This window comes from Augochlora pura, chromosome 10, assembly GCF_028453695.1.
Source record: "Augochlora pura isolate Apur16 chromosome 10, APUR_v2.2.1, whole genome shotgun sequence".
Classification (NCBI taxonomy): Eukaryota; Metazoa; Arthropoda; class Insecta; order Hymenoptera; family Halictidae; genus Augochlora; species Augochlora pura.
Window position 1 is genome coordinate 27886141 of NC_135781.1, and position 19702 is coordinate 27905842.

At 51.5% G+C, this 19702-nt stretch overlaps 1 protein-coding gene and 1 long non-coding RNA gene across 3 annotated transcripts; one reads left to right on the top strand and one right to left on the bottom strand.

The window, feature by feature from the left end:
- Nucleotides 1-643: 643 nt before the first annotated feature.
- Nucleotides 644-2227, bottom strand: LOC144476107 (uncharacterized). The gene is made up of 3 exons (XR_013494969.1): nt 1900-2227; nt 1294-1817; nt 644-1197 (listed from the first exon to the last, which is right to left on the bottom strand). It is a non-coding gene; the product is annotated as an uncharacterized LOC144476107 (long non-coding RNA).
- Nucleotides 2228-2413: 186 nt separating this feature from the next.
- Nucleotides 2414-4474, top strand: U4-u6-60k (U4-U6 small nuclear riboprotein factor 60K). Of its 2 annotated transcripts, XM_078192065.1 has the most exons (5): nt 2414-2476; nt 2557-3111; nt 3186-3563; nt 3649-3862; nt 3942-4474. In XM_078192065.1, exons 2-5 carry the CDS (start codon nt 2586-2588, stop codon nt 4399-4401), a joined length of 1578 nt encoding a protein of 525 aa, XP_078048191.1. In that variant the 5' UTR covers nt 2414-2476; nt 2557-2585; the 3' UTR covers nt 4402-4474. The 2 variants fall into 2 exon arrangements, with proteins under 2 accessions (XP_078048191.1, XP_078048190.1); XM_078192064.1 differs by having other exon boundaries at nt 2450-3111.
- The last annotated feature ends 15228 nt before the right edge of the window (nt 4475-19702 follow it).

Here is a 19702-nt window from a genome sequence, read left to right on the forward strand (position 1 = left end):
CCACAATCTCCTCTCGAACTCCGAGTCTATACTCCCAAAAAGACTCGAACTACTTCACGTCCTACAAAAACACAAAATCCACGTCGCACTCATCACTGAAACATGGCTGAAGCCATCCAAAAGCTTCTCAATATCAGGATATCACACCATCAGAAAAGATCGAGACACCCCACGCGGTGGGGTTGCAATACTAGTCAGCAACAATCTCCCATACCAGGTACATACCAATTACTCCACGAACTTAGAAGCCCTTTTCATCAAGCTCCCCTCCCCTGCAATCATCATAGGAGTGGCCTACATTCCTCCGCCACATAAACTCACCCCCTCCGACCTCGATTAACTCACAAACCTCCAAGGTAACTTCATCATTGGAGGAGACTACAATGCCAAACATAACTCGTGGAATAACTACACCAGGCTTACCTCAGGCCGGTATTTACCTATGGATCTGATGCAAATATTCCAAAACAAAATACTTAATATACACGAACTCATCCCGAGGTACAAGGTAGACAATCACTCTAACCCACTTGTTGCGTAGCTTTGGGTGGGATTTAGGAAAGTTTGGCTGGTTCGGATGCCCGTGGAACACAAAAGTGTTCTGCTTGTGAAGGACTTGTAATAATTAACTAGTTACACAAAAATCGTCTTTAAAACTTTATTTCCTGGTTAACGATGTAACACGATTATCTCCATGCTTTCAAAATAAAGTCTGTCTGTATTTTCCCGAGGAATCGAGTTTTCTTCCTGCGTTCCCTCTGATTTTTCCTCCCTTGTCCAATAGGAAAATTGGGGTCCTCTAGCTGGATGCTGATTCGTCGGATGGCTCTTCCGGTTGCAGATTGGTAGTGATTGGTGGTTCGACGGTGCGCGGTAGTCGAGCGCGCAGGGGTAAAAAGCCTGCCGAAACGAACGATGTGGGGATGTGCCGCACGCAAAGATTTCGGTTCGAGGACTGAGTAAGAGAGAGAGAGAGAGGTCAGAGAGGGTTCCGAGAAGTCCTTGTCTAAAGATTTACGACGTCCTGTACTTGAGAGATCCGGGTTTGTAATCGTGACTCGTCTAGTTCATGTGAAATTGGAGAGGATCTTACGAGAGATTACGTGACTTTCTCTACATTCCTCGATTAGTCTCGCTAAATAAAAAAAAAACTACCAGTTCGACTGCATCGACGATTGGTTTTTGGTACACCTTATTCTGAAATTAAATGAAATACAAATACAAAGTTAATGAAAATAAATATTAAAAAATTAAAAATAAATGCAAATTATGAAACTGCATTGTGAAAATTACCTTGAGAAAACCCCAGAAATAAAAATCCAGTGGATTTAAATCTGGTGACCGGGGGGGCCACGAGATAGGTCCGAGACGGCCAATCCACCTCTTTTGAAAGGTTTCATGCAAGTGTGCGCGAACATTTGCGGTATAATGTGCCGGCGCACCATCCATTTGGTAATACATATTCTGCCGAATTTCTAGTGGAATATCCTCCAAAAGTTTCGGCAGAATATGTTGCAAAAATGACTGGTACGCCGCACCGTCCAGCCTGTTGGGCAGGATGTACGGCCCAACAATAAAATTGCTGCAAATTCCAGTCCACACATTTACCGAGAATCGGACCTGCTCTCTGCCTGGCCGTAACGCATGCGGATTCTCAACACTCCACATATGCATATTGTGGGCATTGAAGCAGCCTTCTCTGGTAAAAAGTGGCCCGTTTAGGGCCGTCATCTTGATGCAAGGCTTGCACACGAGCTAATTTATACGGGTGCATCTCCTCAGCCCGGACAATTCGATACACCGTCGAATAGTTCGCACTGTAAATTAATTAATATCCAGCAAAATTAGCAATCGAAAAATGTTTGTTATAAATGAAATTCACAATTAACTGAAACTTACTTCAATTCGCGGCCCACCTGTCGCACGCTTTGAGTGCGATCAAGTTCCATAGCCTCCACTACGGTGTCAGGTCCCGTATTAAATGCTTGTGATTACTCGAGTGGGTTCTCTATATTTTATTAACCAATGTATATATATTCACGAATGTATATATATTAACTAATGACGACACGCCACGGTTCTGCACCACGTGGTGGAATTCTAACTTAGGTTTATTGAATCGGGAGGCACACGTGTTTCTCCGACGAAAGCCAACGGTAGAAGTAGGAAGAAAGAAAGGAAGGAACAAAGGAAAACAGTCAGAAACAAATTCGAAACGGTACGCGCGAACTATGTACCATGTAGTATGTCAACTCGCCTCGACAACCAGCGCTGCGGCGGCCGAGTGCGAAACTACGCATCCGCCACAACTGTGGTCTTTATTGGAGCATCCAGCGAGCGAAATCAGAATTACTTTATTAAGATCGCAGGAGAGGGGATAGCGTTAGACCATCTATGTACTTCTCTTACATCGTGATTGTGCAGAGCATACATACATAGATTATAGCATAGATTCATTTGATTTTCTGCTTTATAGGTTAGTTTCTCATTGTTTACAATGTTATTATGTATCACACAGACTACTCGTTGTTATTAAACTTACATTACTTGTAATAGATTAATTTTATCATCAATAACTCTGCATAATGTCGGACGATGAGGACTTGGTTTATGTCAAGAAACAGAAAACTGTTCATTATGGATCTCTGGAAGAAACTGAACGTGCGAGATTGGCTGCTGCAGCGGAATCCTCAGAAGAGGAAAAAGATGCAACCAATTTGGGAGACGGTGTCAATGCTGTTATTACTTTGGGAAATGTTCATATATCCAATGAGTATATGGAGCTTGAGGATGAGATGTCTAAGGATAGACAAGCTCTCCTAGAAGAATTCGAGCGTAGGAAAAAAGCTCGTCAAATAAATGTGTCCACTGACGATTCTGAAGTTAAAAAGAATTTGAGGCAATTAGGGGAACCGATATGTCTGTTTGGTGAAGGTCCGGCGGACAGAAGGACAAGATTAAGAGAATTATTGGCTAGCCTTGGTGAGGATGCTATAAAAAAAAAGCACGAAGAAGAAGAAAAACCTTCACATGCCATTGAAAGGGATACAGAAACCACTTGGTACCACGAAGGACCAGAATCTCTTCAAATAGCACGTTCTTGGATATCGTGTAAGTTAATATAGGACTACTAATTTCTTACACTATTCAATATATATTTATTATATCATTAATTTATTTTATAGCATATTCATTACCTAGAGCAAAGGCTAGACTGGACAAAGCAAGACAGGATTTAGAGCTACCAACAGCTACACGCACCGCACGTCGGCAGGAACTTCTAAAGAAGTTGCAGGCATTGACAATCTACTGTTCTCAAATTGGTGACACCAGACCGATCTCTTTCTGTCAATTTAGTCCGAACTCCAAGCTGTTTGCCACAGCCTCATGGTCTGGCTTATGTAAAATATGGTCTGTACCTGATTGTACACTGTTGCGAACCCTTAAAGGACATACTTGTAATGTTGGCTGCATTGTTTTTCACCCAAAAGCTACCATTACCGAAGAGGTGGTAGGAGACAAATCAGGGCAGACCTGTGTATTGGCATCATGTGCTTCAGATGGTACAAGATCTATTTTCTTTATTGTTCAAACTGAAAAATACTAGCGGACTGTACCCGAAGTGTAGTACATTTATTTTATTTATAGGAACAGTAAAATTGTGGAGTGGAGGATCAGGTGAAGAACCATTAGCTGAAGTTGAGGGACATGAGCCACACAGAGTATCGAGGCTTGCGTTTCATCCTTCTGGTCGATTTTTGGGCACGTGTTGTTACGATGCTTCTTGGAGACTTTGGGACTTGGAACAACAGGCTGAGGTGTTGCATCAGGAGGGTCATGCACGAGCAGTGCATTGTATTAGGTATGTAAGACAAATAACGTCGTTGAGGATTCTTTGCTAAGAAAGAAGATCTTTGGATCAATATTCATGTTTTTTACAGCTTTCAGTGTGACGGTAGCGTGAGTGCCACAGGTGGTCACGATTCTTTTGGTAGAGTATGGGATCTTCGTACGGGGAGGTGTATCATGTTTATGGAAGGACATTTGAAGTCGATTTTCGGTATCGATTTCTCCCCGAATGGGTTCCACATAGCCACAGCAAGCGAGGACAATACGTGTAAAATATGGGACCTTCGAAAGAGATCTTGTATATATACGATACCAGCTCACACGAATTTATTATCGGACGTGAAATATCAGAGGCTGGAGGGGCAATATTTGGTCACAGCATCTTACGATAGCACGGCAAAAATATGGTCGAATAAAACCTGGCAACCTTTGAAAACGCTACCTGGTCACGACGGCAAAGTTATGTCCGTTGACATTTCACCTGACCATAAATTTATCGGGACAAGCTCGTATGACAGAACATTCAAGTTGTGGGCACCCGAACATATGTAAAAAGACTGTCGTAGAGAATGTAATTATACCGAGCCTACCTTGATAATGTCACTCTTCTGTAAGAAATAAATCAATTTTTACTGTATAAGAATTTAATATATAAACAATCTTTACTTTTATTAATTTTTTTCCTAGTACAGTAGAGTTTCAATTACCCGATATGATCAGAACAGAGTCAGCGTGCAATAACTGGGCTAGTTATATAATTGCGGGTAGTTTTGGTTTTTTAAAAAATAGCGTCCTGGTGGTTTTAAGATACATAAATGTTTTAGAGATTCTGCTGCATCTATACCATGCATTTATTTATTATTAGAAATAATTCGTGTTGCTTTCGCCATGATACAATGTAAATTTCGAATTATTTGTTCCTGAAAATATAAAAATAATGCTATTATATGGAGTAATGCTCAAACTAGTAGATAAATTTACCAACAGAGTTAATAACTGGTGGATATATAGTGGAATCATCTAATGTTTGCGCCAGTACATTTCTTCATTCCAGGAAGTTTTCACCTGTTTTGTACACTTTTTTTGTGACAGACTATAGTGACCTGCACAGAGATAAGTTTTATGTTCGATGGTTAACATTAAAACTGGTGTAATTTATTCACGGTTTAAATTTATGTATTCCATTGTTTTGATTTTTGTCCTCGTATGTTACTTTGGTTACAAAAAGATATTTATTATCAAATTAGTTTAGATATTCAACATCCTTCCTTTATTCCTGTCCTTTTGGTTTGTCACTGGAATATTATTTCGAGTAGCAATATTGAATTGACCACATTAACAAAACTGTGCATGGTCGATAATTTGTCGACAAGTTATAGTACCTTTCCACTAGGTGCAGTGGCGCCACTTGTGACAGAATTAAATTATTATCTGTAGATAATAGTGGGGCACAGTTTGCGTATTTTGCCACTACGTCTAATGGCGCTGTTTGTATAATTTCAGAAGCAGATAATCGTGCCGGAATTTACATTGCATCTTACGGCGAAAGTGGCAAAGATTATACATTCTCTTTATTTCTAACAATAAATGAATTCTTTGTTTAGGATACAGGCGCAGCAGAGTCTTCCGAACAGTTCTTTGTCCATAAAATATATTTTTAACTCCTAATCTCGTTGATTTCCGGCTACTTTTAATGATGTCTTCTCACAAATATCAATTGAAGAATTCATTGTTCAAGAGTTTTTGCTCTGTCGATGCCATGTAAAAAGCACGTAAAGGCACTGTAAAATATAATTAATCAATGTAACACAAGTGACTGTTATATAGATCTTTTCGAGTAGTTATTTATTCGTAACAACATAATATTAAAAAGTACTTTCGATCATAACGTGCTACCGTTTCATGGCACTAATTCTTTGGCGACAACATCATATTAACCCTCTCAATCACTCCATTTTAGTAAAAGTGGTGATAAAGAAGGAGATAGAGATGCGACCCAATCATCAATGAATCTATGAAGCAATTCAGCGAACTACAGTTTCGGCGAAGTGGTAGCCAGGTTTCATTAAGGGCGGGTGGCAAGGCAAGGTCGAAAGACTAACACGGAAGCGAATCGGGGGTGGCCGAGAACATCGGGCAAGAGGCGACAAGAGGATCAGATAAGGAATGCCTCTCCTTCTGACATTTCCTTTGTTTGGGGATTAAGATAAGACTGCGAGGAAGAGAGGTGTAAGGGCCCCGCGAAGGGTTCTGTGTTTGAGATTGAGCAGGAACAAACCAGACGCGCCTCCTTTTCTTTCGTTCAAGTCAAATATTATCGGAATACGTGCGCGTATCTGTACGCTTTGCTTTGGGCACCTGCGTAGAACAAGCCCGAATATCTCGCCATCGAACAATCGTTGCAAGTGTAGCGTTCCATTGTTTGACATTCCAGACGATTTTGAACACACGCGCCGGGACAGTCTGCCGGCCGTCTACACGATCGCAGGATTCTGCGCACGATGCGAAGAACAGTGCCGGAAGAATCGATATTTTTCGTTGGAAAGCCCAATGTTTGTGTTGGACTGCGAACTGCAGCAGGAGCGTCACCGACGGGAACATTTGCCCGGTTTTTCCGACTATGCGCCGGTAAATATTTACCGGAAGGTAGAGGAGGTCCTCTTCATATCCTAACGGCAATCGACGCCACAGAATACCGAAAATAACTTTACGATCTGTCGGTGTACTCTGAAAATCCATAAACCGGGCGATGACGGAAAACGCGGAGCGACAAGAACGTGCGATGCAACGTGTTGCAACGCCAGGCGAACGAGTGATGCAACCGTGCTCGTTGGAACGGGAAAATCGTGAATCGTTGAAACCGCCGGCTGGTAGAAAACTTCCGAAACCGTGGGTCAGTTTTACTGGCGAGAAAAAGAAGAAGGTGGAAGTGAACCAGCGGGGAGAGTACCAGAGAAGAAGAGAGGAGAGGAGCACAACAACTGGGAAGCCCAGTACATACTTCGTTCCCAGGACGAGCGCTCGGCCGTGCTACGCAGGATTAAGCAATCACACAGGCCGATGGTTCCTCGATAGCGATGCTAATGTCGGGTCGTACGGGCCAAGCACGCGTTTATGGCCCTTCCGTTTGCTTAGGCAAATTGAAGACATTCATGACGGAAGGGTCGCGTCTATATCTTCTTTCACGAAAGGGCCGAGGATGCAATAAAAGCTATTACGGTCGCGTCTAATCTCTTTAACGGTGAAACCTACCCCTCCGGCAAACGCGTAACCTATCAATTTGCCGCAGACGTTTGTCTTCCGATCACCATTACCAAATAATGGCTCGCGCGCAACGTAAACATTGCACAAGACATTCCGAATATCCTCTGGCGCGGATGTCGGGCGGAGCAACGATTAAATATTTAAGCATATTTCTCGTGCACTTGCTCGCTAACGCGTTTGTGGTGGAATGGCGTTCTACTGGATCAAACGTCGGGCGATTCAATAGTCGCGTTTGTCACAACTTATGCTTTACTACAGGATCAAATATCTTTTTCGAGAGTTTCGATTTCAAAATTGATTCGTGCTTGCGATTGAATGTGTTGTAGACGTTCACTGGCTGTTCCGTCATTGGTACCACAATTAGAAAAACGTTTCTGGAACCGGTGGGACAATTGTTCTCGATTCGATCGGCTGGTTACGAAGAGAGCCGCGGCGAGGCTCCGAAGTGGGGGTAAGCGCACGTATGTAGGCGAGCTTCTATGCGTAACCGTGTAGTCACGTCGCATCTTAGCCGTTTTCGCGGATCGAAATTTCCGGCAGGCAAAGAAAGACGGTCGGGACGAAGTGGGAGGACGGTTCGCCGAAAGGAGCGTGTGGAATTCGTGAGAAAGCAGAGAGGAGTCTTCATACCGATCCCACGAGCGGGCGAACGCGTCAGGACAGAAACGTGGACGATGGACAGAGAAGGAGAGGTCGAGCGGAAGGCCTCAACGAAAGATAGGGGTCGAAGAGGGTGGGCATGGTAGCGATTAACTCTTACTTAAGGGGCGCCTCTTTCTCGACCACGTCCTCCACCTACGAACACAGCCTCCGCCTCTGTCTCTGCTTCTGTCTCCGTCCCCTGTCTTGAACGCTGCCTCCGCCTCCGCCTCCACCTTCGCCTCCGCCTCCGCTTTTCAAAGATGTCGTGCAACAATGGAGCACTTAAACGGTCCGCGAATACCTTAAGTCATCTCAACGGGCAATCGGCAGGCGGCATTGGATATCCCCCTAATTACCTCTCCGAGCAAAACAATTAAACGCGACTCGTCGTTACCTACCCGCATCGGCTAATGCCCACTAAAGACGAGGCAAAATCACCTGTAAGCGGCTAAGACTCCGAGCTCGTGGCTCCCTTGCCAGGGACAAAAGGATGTGCATCTTCATCCAATTAGGCGATAATGGAAGACGGGCGCGCGTTTTACCACGGGTCCGGCTCAAGATTATTTTCGATCCTCGCCGATACCTGTCCTCCGTCTTGTCGATCCCACCTTTCGTTCCTCGGCTCGCGGTACCCCTAGATCCCGTCGATCCCAGATCGAGAGCGGATGATGATCGACCGCGCCATGTTTCGTCGAGGATTTTCGGCGGTTCGAACGGGAACGAAAAAGGCACGTTTCGAGAAATATTTCCACGGTCGTGCACGGGCGAGCCGAGTCGCGACGCGACGCGACGCGACGGTGCGCGGAGGATGAGAGCAAACAGAGATTTATAGTAGCCGGTGGAGTAAAATAGCGGCGAGGACACGGTTGTGCAGGGGCGAGACAGCGGTCCGGAGGCAAAGACGAAGGCCCCGGATCGCGACAGTCCCGATAACTGTTTGCCTGCGTGAAGAGCGTTCGAGCGCGTTACAACTCAAACCTTTTAGCCGTTGTTTGCACGGCGCTTTGTATTCTATTTGTACAACCGCTTAAACAACTCCGGCTGGACGTATAAGCCGGGCTCTCGAGCCTCCTCGAGGGAGTTGTGCGAACCCTCGATCGACTCTCGAGGGTGCCACTTTCCGGACCAACCTGTTGACGCTTCGATCCTCTCTCCTCCCGATTTCTCTGTTCCCGGTCGCGTTCCTCTTTCGCTTTCGATTCCTCTCTCCGCTGCTCTTGCCCGTGTCTTTTCCTGTTGCCCTCGGGTCCAGCCGTCACGTTCGATCCTCCGAGTCGTCGACGATTCGTATTAATCGTATTCCGGAAGATGAAGTCGATGATGGGAGCCGGGGCGAGTCCGCGCGCACAGCGGCGGAAAAACATCGGCCGATGGCGGCGACGTTTCATCGATGGGAACGGAGCGGTGCGACCAAGGCAACCGGGGCAACCACGGCGACCACGGCGCATCGCGTCGAGGTGGAGCGAGACCGAGGAGATCCTCTTCTTTGTTTTCACGGGATTCCGTTGGCTTCCAGGCTACGGATTTTAGGGCGTCTCGATTTCACAATCCCAGGGACGTCGCGTCACGTTAACGGAGGACGATCGTCGCTACCATCTTGGAAGGATCGGTGATCGGGATCGCCACGAAAGCAGATGCTAGTCTCCATTCGTAGATCTCGTCGGGATAGACGGTTCCGAGGGAGGTGGTGGTGGCCGCGGAGATAGGGGGAAGACTGAAAAGAGAGTGGAGTGAGAGAGTAAGATGCATATATATATATATAGAGAGAGAGAGAGAGAGAGAGAGAGAGAGAGAGAGAGAGAGAGAAAAGGAGAAAGAAGCGAGGGGGAAAGGGAGAACGAAACGCCAAGACTTACCTGCACGGAAGAAATGGGCTACTCCTGAGCTCGCAGACAGGTAGGTGGATAGCAGGGCGACGGTACGATCACTAAATTAAGCCGGATTAGGCTAATCTGGCCCCGCGGATCGTTAATTAACGAGGCTATTAGTCAGCGGCGTTGACTATTAATTCGAACGATAGTCGTGTCTCGGCGATACGTTATGGCAATATCGTGTATTTGTCACTATCGTCCGGCTCACAAATTGGTTACAGCGCACCTGGAATGTCGTGCTCCTCCACGGAGGGATTTGTGTTCGTGTACTCTCTCCTCCTCTGCCTCCTCGACCACCTCCGCCTCCGCCAGCTCCACCACCTCCTCCACCTTCGCCACCATGTCTCACTCGACCTCCGTTCGATTTCTGCCGGTATCTCCCGCGACCGTCTCCGTCGGTGGTTCTCCGGGCCGGTCTCCACGGACCCGTTCAGACCAATCCGGTGGGAGTACGGTTGTTTTGCGCGAAATCCTTGCCACCGGGATTGTTTGCATGCCGGCCGGACGAAGCGTCGATCCTTATCGTCCCCCGTCAACGTCGTTTCGCTATTAATTTATCGTCGTATCGTCGGAGAACCGAACGATACCTTCGGCCAAGACCGTTCTCGAGATACCTCGGCCCGAGGATCTCGATAAATTATGTCCACGGACGATCGATTAATTTACCGAAATTGGATACTTTATAGTCGAGTGCTCTGTGAAAAGAAACGATGGGAAACCGATCGATCGTCTACGGAGGATGCCGGTAGCTCGGTTAGCTTGGCTCGAGGACTCGGAGGGGTCTGTCTGTCCGTCTGTCTCTCTCTTTCTCTCTTTCTCCTTTTCTTTCTTTCACGGTTCCCCCTCCCGGTCCTCCCGGCGAGCCCGTTCGATTCGAGTGCGGCAATGAATGGGCCCGTTAAAACTGTCACCGAGACGACACGAACGAGACAACTAGTTCATCCGTCCATTCATGGTCAGGTAGATGCCGGCGGGGTTCCTCGCAGCCGTGGGTGTCGCCAACTCGAGCCTAAGCAGGCCGAATTCCCCTTTGACCGAGCCCTAAGTACCGTGCATCCGGGGTGACCGAGTTGACTGGGTCGACCGGCCACGAGAGTTAAAAGAGTCGTCGCCAGCCTCCTCCCCACCTGGCTATGACAAATTCAAAAAATATTTGTAGACACGCAACGGAGGTGGCACACCCGGCAGTGTGCGAGGCATCGCCGTTCCCGATGGAAAATCACCGAGGATAGCTAATTGGGAATTCGTACCTGAGGTCCATGAAACTTCGAACCCGACGAACAACGACGGTTTCCAGATTACCGGGAGGATCCGCCGCTTCTTCGTCCCACCTCGGTGGCTGCTGCGGCTAGTCGAACACCTGGTTGGACTTTATCCAAATAACGGAAGAGGTTTATTACCGTTTTTTCTTCGCTGGCCATTCCTTCGACGAGCATCGGCGATTTCACACGAGCTCGCCGGGCACGTTGCGGGTCGTCGAGCACGGTTTCGCGCGCTTTTTCGTGCCGAAATTACAGCAGGACGCCTAATTATCGTTCGAGAAGGGGGGGCAGACCTCCCCCGACCTGGGAGGTGATGGTATCCCCGAGGTTTCCTCTTACCTACCGCAACGATCGCCACCGATTCGTTTCGGGTAGAAACATCGGCCGACTCTTTTACCCGCCGAACAGCTTCATTCCTCGAACTGATTTGCCCCGCTCTAAGAAAATCTGCGCTCGAGCAACTGTTGCAATAATAATTTATTCAAAAGTTTTCCTCACAAAGTCTGCGAATCGTTTTTCCAGTTTCCCGAAACCGGTGCCGATTGCCAAGCAATTTGATTCGGCACGGACGCTCATTGAAATCGTGGAATTTGTTTGCGGTAGGAGAGGGGGTTCGCAGATTCGCTCGTGTTCGTTATGCAGCGCGGAGAAACGTTCGTTGCAAAATAGTAGTAGAAGAAGAAGAAGAAGAAGAAGAGAAAGGAGGAGAAGGAGAAGCGGAGAACCTGTAGTTACACCTATTTGTTCTCCGGATTCCACGTAGCTGAGGCATCTCCGATTTTTCACGCGCCTTAATGTCGGCGGTCTCGCGGGTGGCCGATCGGCAGATGGCCATCCCGGTCATCCGTGACCGTTTCGCCGATTTCGTTCGTTTCGTTTTCGCAAGGGAACGCAGCCCACCGGTTTCCCAGGTTTCCCCCGGCTTTGCCTCGGTCACGTTTGCGTCGGTTGCGTACCTGTTGGCCGATCGACCTCTCGGTCGTTACGATCCGGAGGTCCGCGGAGGCATTCAAGCGGTCCTTACCCGCGATTCCGACGCAGTCCGAGCCGCTTTTACGATCGCGAGCCGATCAAACGCGACGCTCATTTATTTCCATTAACGAAGATGACTCGTCAAGGTGACTCTCAGCCTCGTAAATTGGTCAGCCGTGCGAACGGTTTGCGGAAGTGACGCGCGCTCGCGCGCGCGCGCGACCGTCTCGACCGGTGATTCACGGCGCGCGTCACCGGTTTCTTCGAAACTTTCGCCGATCGAGGCTGCCGGCTCACAGGGCAGATCCCAGGGGCACCGGCGATCGATCTCCCCGGGCCGCTCCAGAAAATCGATTTCGATTCCACCGATCGGGCGCGGGTGCTTCGAGGGGGTCTTCGACCCTTTCGACTGCCTCGGTCCCACTGTGGGAATCGTAGATATCGATGACAGCGGAGGAACGCATCCCGCGGAGCGCTAATGGATGGATCCTGGGTGGTTCGATCCGCCGCGCGATCACGATCTTCGTGATCCGTGATTCGTGGAGGTAGAGGCCCGTCGGATCGATGCGGATCGGGCAACTCTCTGCTTCGGGAGCTTTCTGGATCGCCAACGGGGTCGGCTTCGGGGCGAAGGACCTCCGGGAGGAATATACTTTGTTTTCTCTGTTGCGAGCAGACGGCTGAAGCAGGTTGCGCGTCACCGAGGATTGCGCTTATTCGATGTCTGCTGAACAATGTCTCTTCTTTTACTGCGTCGACATTACTTTTTATAAGATGACTGAAGGGCTTCCCGATGTTTCATTCGCCACCAGATTGCTATTATTTCTAATTAATTAATTCACTTCTAATTTTATTTATATTTCATTGGGCTTTGGCCGTTCATTGGCATGGCCATCTTTCGTCAGCCGACTTTCGTTAATAACTCGTAAACAATTAAAAAGTTACTTCAAATGACCACATCAGCTCCTCATATCTCGGAAGTAACAATTTTGGGACACCGTGTGCATATACAAATAGGGAAAGGTAACCATCTGCGAAAGAGCGCCACGGGTAGCCGCCACAATGATAAAATAAAGAACGGCGAATTATAAAATTTGTAGCTACTCCGATTGCTCAAATATTAGGTTATATCGTTGATTTCAAGTTCCGGGCTCTGGGTTTCGACGTGCTGAGAAATGCAAAGGAGATTCGATTGACGCAGCCTAAGACCGCACGTGCATCTACGACGCTGTTCAAGGACGAATTTATGGCTCCCTTATATTACAAAATCTAGCAATAATCGCTGGTGGGAGCATGACCTGTATTCTTAAAACGATTTTCCCGCACGTCTTTTCTGTCGTGCCGGAGCGTTTGGTCTTTTGGGCATAGAAAATGGAATCTCTTGGGACAGCGGACTCGCGTCGGAACGGAGGTCACGGAGGAAAAGTCCGCGCGCGTAACATCTCGAAACGTGATTCCGTGTGTCTCGGAGCAAGGTCTACGGGCCCGGAGAGAGGTGCTCGGGTCCCGTAGCCCAAAGTCGTCCCAGGCTCGCGATTCACCGATTCGCCTCGCGTGTCGCGTGATTAACGCAACGTTATTAAAACGTATATATCCGCGTGTCCGTGGGGCCACGGGGAAACGTACGGCCGGCCATTAGCTCTAGCGAAACCGTGGTGGCTAATTAATCGGAGCAATTAAAAGGAGAAGAGGAGAGAGAGAGGCTCGCCCCCCCTCGTTCGTTCCCTCTTCGATCTTCATCCTCACCGATCCCCTCGGCCCTGCCTCGGTCCGCACGAACCCGAGCCCGAACCCGAACCTGGATCCCCGCGTGGATCGTGGGCCCGCGACACAATGATCTACGCTTCGTGCGTCCACGCCGATTTATTAATGCGCGCCCACAGCATTCGTTAGTTTTTTTCCCCGGGGCCTCCGCCGGAGGGAAACGCGGGGCCCGAGAGAGTCCCGAACGGAGCTGAAACGAAGAAAGGTCGCGTCCACGAGGAAACGGCGCGGGAGGAGAGCCAAAAAAATCCGATCGAGGCGAGCGCCGCGGGGTGGTCTCCGAGAGCGCGGATCATCGATCACACGGCATCGATCCTACGATTCCGTCGAACGTCGATTTTCTCGATGTCGAGCGGCTGGATTCATTGGCTTTCAGGCCGATCGACGGTCGAACAAAACCTCTGATCGATTCTCCGGCCGGGGACATTTCTCGATCGCGGTTTCCATCGTGTCGCGGCGGTTTGTCGCGCGCCTCTTTGTTGCCGCGCGTCCGCTGTCGGTGCTAAACGAAGACGTTCGTTCGTTCCCGCCGGTGACACGAGACCGACTCGTTCGGTTTCGGTTTCCGTCCGAGTCGCGGTCTCGGTCTCGGTCTCGATCGCCTTGGACCCTCGGCCCGACAGGCGATCGACGGGTCGGTCGTCGCGTCGCGTCGTGGCACGCGCGACCGAGCCGATCGAGCGACCGAGCGCACAAGAAGCGCAATCTTTTCGGCAAGATCGGTTCGCGCCGGCTGCAGCCGCGACCGCGCTCGGTCCCAGCCCCGGCTGTGGTCCCAGCTCCGGCCCCGACCACAAGCCCCGGCCGGCCCGTATCCCGTTGGGCAGGGCCCCGCCTCGTAAAGTTTTTTTCTGCCGATCCGCGAATCGGCAGGCCCGCTGCGTTCGACGATACGTCATTTCTTGGCAGATCGGCCCGATCCTCCGATCGATATTAACGCGTCCTGTCACGCGAAGAATGCGTCGACGCGTCTCTATTTCTTTTTCTCCGACCAGTCGCAGCCACCACCCTTTCTCTTCTCCGTTTTTTCCTTCGCGGTCTCTCCTCTCCACCCCTCTCTCTTCCTCTCCTCTCCTCTCCTCTCTTCTCCTCTCCTCTCTTCTCCTCTCCTCACTTCTCCTCGACTCCTCGCACAGCCGGGAGCGGCGCGGCGGTTCTCGAGCGTGATCGCGCACGATTGACGGGAGCTCGCGAGAGATTTATCGACCGGTTCCGAGGCCGGTGACGAGGTCCAGTTATTGTTTCATATCGCATCCTCACCGGAATAAACCCGCGTGTACGCGAGTCGAATCCCGATCGGGGCACCGGACACCGTTCCCTCGACGAAAACCAGAGCCACACGGGTCCTCGGCGCTCTCGGCGTCTTTCCTCGCCGACCCTCCGGGATTAATTAATATTAGTAACACCGGGGGAGGCCGTAATTAATTACCGTAGCGGGGCAGCCATTCATCTTAATACTTGCTCGCTATGCGTCCCCTGGCATTCGCTCGTTTGTTCGCCCGGGCCAGATAATGATCGCGACCTAATGAAAACATTATGTTCGCCGATGGTCCTACTACGGTGCTCGAACCGGACGCGCCTCGAACGTTATTCGCGACCGTGGTCCCTCGCAGAGGACCGTCGCGACCAATCGACGGAATCGGAAACGAATTATGCCCGACGATGGCTACCATGCCCCTCCGTTCGTTTGGTCGCGGCCCTCGATCGTCGTCGATCAATAAGGCCGCGCGGTGGCTCGGGTGTGAAGCGTTGCCCGTGATTACAACAGATTCACAGACGCTTCTTGTTTCTCCGGTTCCCTCTGTTCTCAGGATCCTCTCTTTTTTTCCGGGACCCTGGATCCCTCGGGCCCCGAGGAGAGCCCGGAGAGCCCGGAGAGCCCGGAGAGCCCGGTGCCCCGGGGCGTCGGGAACCCGAAGCGGTAGTAACTCGTATCGATCACGTCCGTGAGGTTATTATGCCAGCCGTTTGTCCGGCAATAAATACATAAATGTTTGCCCATAACAGAAGGGATAATTCGGCGTGTAAGCCCCATGGGTGGCGTGCTCCAGGTACTGTTCTCTCGGCTTGGTCGACGGCCCGGGCGGGGTTCGCTCGCAGGTAGAGGCCAGCACGGCACGCGTTTTCTTTCCTCGTGGAAGAGATCCGTAGCCTGGACCTTGGCGAGTCACACGTTCGGCGTAACGTATTTATTAAGTTGAGCGCAACGTTGCCGGTGAAAAGAGAAAGAGCGACAGAGGACGGTAAGAAACGGGCGTCGAACGTGAACGTCTTCTTTCTTCTCCGCTGGCCAGAGCTCGCCGTGGCGAATCTCTTCATCCGCGAACGCTCGGACGTTTTCCCAGAACCGAGGTGGTTCGCGGCGACGTTCCCGGTTTCCGGCTCGGGCTCGCCGCGGTTCTTGCGAGATCATCGGCGTACGTCGCGGAAAGATCACGGAACTCGTTCGTTCCGGAATATCGGTGGTCGATCTCTCGCTGTTTCGCGGCGTTCACGTGTCGGTATTTGCACGCGTTCGACACCGGGCATGTAGCGATCGGCGGCGCGCAAAAACCCCATTCGCGTCCGACGCGAAATTCTGGCGGGAGAGGATTCGCGCGTAGCCGAACAGGAGGACACAGGCACCGACTTTGGTGGAAGTGGCGACCTTGCGACGAGAGCAGGATCACGCAGGAATGCGAGACCGTGAAGAATCGCTCGTGAGTCGAATGGCGTTCTCTTAATTAAGGGTAGTCGGAGGTGTGCCTCGAGGAAGCAGGTTCGTTCTTCTTCGCCCTCTCCCCCCCCCCCCCCTTCGGTTCTTGGCCGATATCTCTCGAAGAAAGCTGGCTGTCAGCCGGTCGGTGGCTCGGTGCGGTGACTGCGTCGAGGAGAGAAGAGGAGAGGAGGGGGCGTTGACCAACGGGCCACGGGGGGAGGCAGAGGCAGAGGCAGAGGCAGAGGCAGAGGCAGAGACAGAGGGAGTGGACAAGGGTGAGAATGGCAGCGCCTATCGTGCACCAGGCGCCACCGTGTTCACGGTTCCGCTTGGCCTACCATCGAGAAACAATAATTACCTCTCGCGGGTCCTTTGATGTCCTCCGACGCGTTCGCACTCCGCCCAGAAATCCTCCGGTACCGGTGTCCCGGGTGGTCGTCGACCATACCACGGTCACGCACACCGAAATCCTTCGACCAACCAACGGCGTACGGCGTTACACGCGTCCAGGACCCGCCGTTCGATTCGTGTTCGCCGACGCGAACGTTTTTGCATACGATCCTCCTGGAATTCGTAGACCGGGGAGGCGACCTCATCAAAGTCCCCCGGATCGGTTGGCTCGGGTCTGGGTTCGGCCCACGGACAATGCTTCCGGGCAAATGCCGGCGAAGAAAGGCGCTGCCAGCGTGTTTTTCCGCACAGACCGTTCGCGAGAGTAATCTCGAAAATAGGATGAGAAGAGAAGCTTTAGGAACAGAGCCGGGATGATCCGAAACAAACGAGCCCTTTCGACGGCCGGTACCCAGTGTCTCTTTGTTGTCGGTTTATACGGTTAGTTAATGAGGATGAGCATTAACCTACATTAAGCTAATCCATCCAAGGGGTGCTTCGCTTCGATAGCGGTCGAGGTTGGCAGCGCGCGCGCGCGCGCCCCCCCGTGGGAGAGGAATCTTAGGGCCACCTGGGGGGCAGGAATCGTCACCTGCGAGCTTGGAATCTCGCAAAGAGCTTGTCGCGGACTCACGGATCCTGCTCCGTTTGCCCGTAGGTCCAATAAAAATCGATTTCACGGGAGTACGCGGCCACAGTCGACCGTGAAATCGGATTATCCGCTTAAGGTTTCGGAATTGTCTTGGCTCCGCGGACACGAACGGAGAGTTCGCGAGCGGACCGCATACGTCGCAGCACGGCGCGATAGCCGAGAGAGCGAAAAGGAAAGGAAAAAGGAAAAGGAAAAGGAGAAGAGAAAGGGGACGGTCCGAGCGACGACATTGTTATCGCAGAGTCAAAGGTACGGCCACCGCGTGTGCAAGGAAGCAAAGGGGGCCGGGGCATCGACGATCGGCTGTGTGCGGGGCCCGAATCTCGGGACCGAGCACGCACGGGAGACAAAATATGCGGGGTGGTCCGGTCGAGTTTGCGGCGGGCCACAGGCCGCAACTTCATTTACACCTATTCAGCCTCCTTCCTTCTGAACACGGCCTTTAGATTTACGAGCTATCTCGCTCTCGCCTGGCCTCGCCTCCCTCCAACCGCCTCGCCTCATCTTGCCACGGCTCTGTTCCACCATCTTCTTCTGTTCGCCGGCCCACCTTCTCGCCCCGACACCGCACCGGGGGCCACCGTGTTCGATCGTGTCTCCTCCGATCTTTTTGTTCGCCGAAAGCTCCCGTTACTCGAAACCGAAAGCCACCTGGGAAACCAACGGGCTCTGCTCGAGGTTTTTCGCGGTGTGTCTCTTCTCGCCGCTTCTAAATCGGTATCGATAACCGGCGGCGCAACCGGCATCGCAACCGATAACCGTTTGATTTAGTACACCGTCCGCTCGCACGAAAGGGTATCTGCTTGCCGGGGCCACGCGCCAGATCCACACCCGGTGATAACGGAACGGCTGCGCTTATTTTTAATACGGCACAGCCCGTGCACCGATCGCTGCCGCTTATTTTCGTCGTATCGGAGCACGGGGCACTAAAGAACGAAGAGAGGACCGTTTGTTTTTGCCCCCATCCGAGGAATACGTGGCCGAGCAACGCCTCGCCCGCGAGAGCACCGGCATTAAGTCATTACCGTAAAGCGTCGACTCGAGCGAGCAATCGACGAACTTGTCCGTCACGCGAAACCACCGCCTCGCTCACGGCGATCGTGCCGGCTAACGACTTATTCGGCCGTGACTCGTACGCGGGCCGCCATTCTTTCGACGCGCCGATAGAAAACCGTGAAGGAACCTATCAGCGAATTGGACCCGGCCCGGACCACGCGCGATTATTATCGGGCTATTAGAGGCAGCAACGCGAAACTCGACTTCCCAGATTGCGCCGCGATTATACGCGCGCATCGATCGAAGCTCCCCTCCGAGAGACCGGCGCATCGATGAAAATCAGCCGGAGAAACCGTGGATTCGCGGAACGCGTGTTTCTCATCGATCCTAAGTCGCCGCGGCGATCAATTTTCAGCGAACCTCGAAAGATCTCGCCGGCCAACGAAAGAACATCGGCGAAAGAAGGCATCGCGGAGCTCGGCTCGAGCATTCCAAACACATAATTGCCTGGGATTTTGCCGGCGAGCGACAAACTCCGGCCCCCCGACTCCTTTCCCTGCTCGAGTTTTCAACGTGGTCCGCGATCCGGACGACTCCCGAGAGCGAACGGGCACGCGCCGACAAAAACGTAATCGCGCGAGACGCGGCGATTTACGCCGATCAATCTCCGTAAGTCTTCGCCGAGAACACGCAGCTGCCCTGACCTCGTTCCCGAATATCCGTCTCATTTGCCGGGCTTTTTGCCCCCGCCGCTCGTAAATTGCGCTTTCTCGGCCGTCGTGCCACCTAAACCTTCGCCCGACCTTTCCTCGCCGGATCGGCACTTTTCTTTCGCCCGCGATTCCGCGTGCTATCGTCGGCGCTCCCCGTACTCGCCATTTTGCGTCGCCATGCAACGTCGAACGGCTGATTCCGTCGAGTCCGCTCGGATCCAGAAAAGGGGATGGAACCGCGATTTCCACCGTTCGACCGACGTATCCGGCGCCGAGGAAACGAGGAAGAGAAACGGAGGGTGAAAGGGGTTCGCTGCGGACGACAAGATGTCAGTCGGGAAAAAGCGCCGGAGGGAGGTGAGGCGGGAGAGCTTCCGAAGCGCGGAGGATCGGAAGCTGCGGTGCGGTTCCATGGCTACGCTGGTTCCCTGCTGCATTCCGAGCCACGGTTCCCACACAGTGACGCGTGCACGCACGCATGTGCGCCTCCACCTTTCGATTCATGCATTCTCCGGGACGCGACGTCCCTCGGCGACCCTCGACGTCGTCGTTGGAGGAAGGGTGGCTGGAGCGACGCGACGCGAAACGACGCGACGCGACGCGTCTCGCAGGGGAAACGGATCGAACGA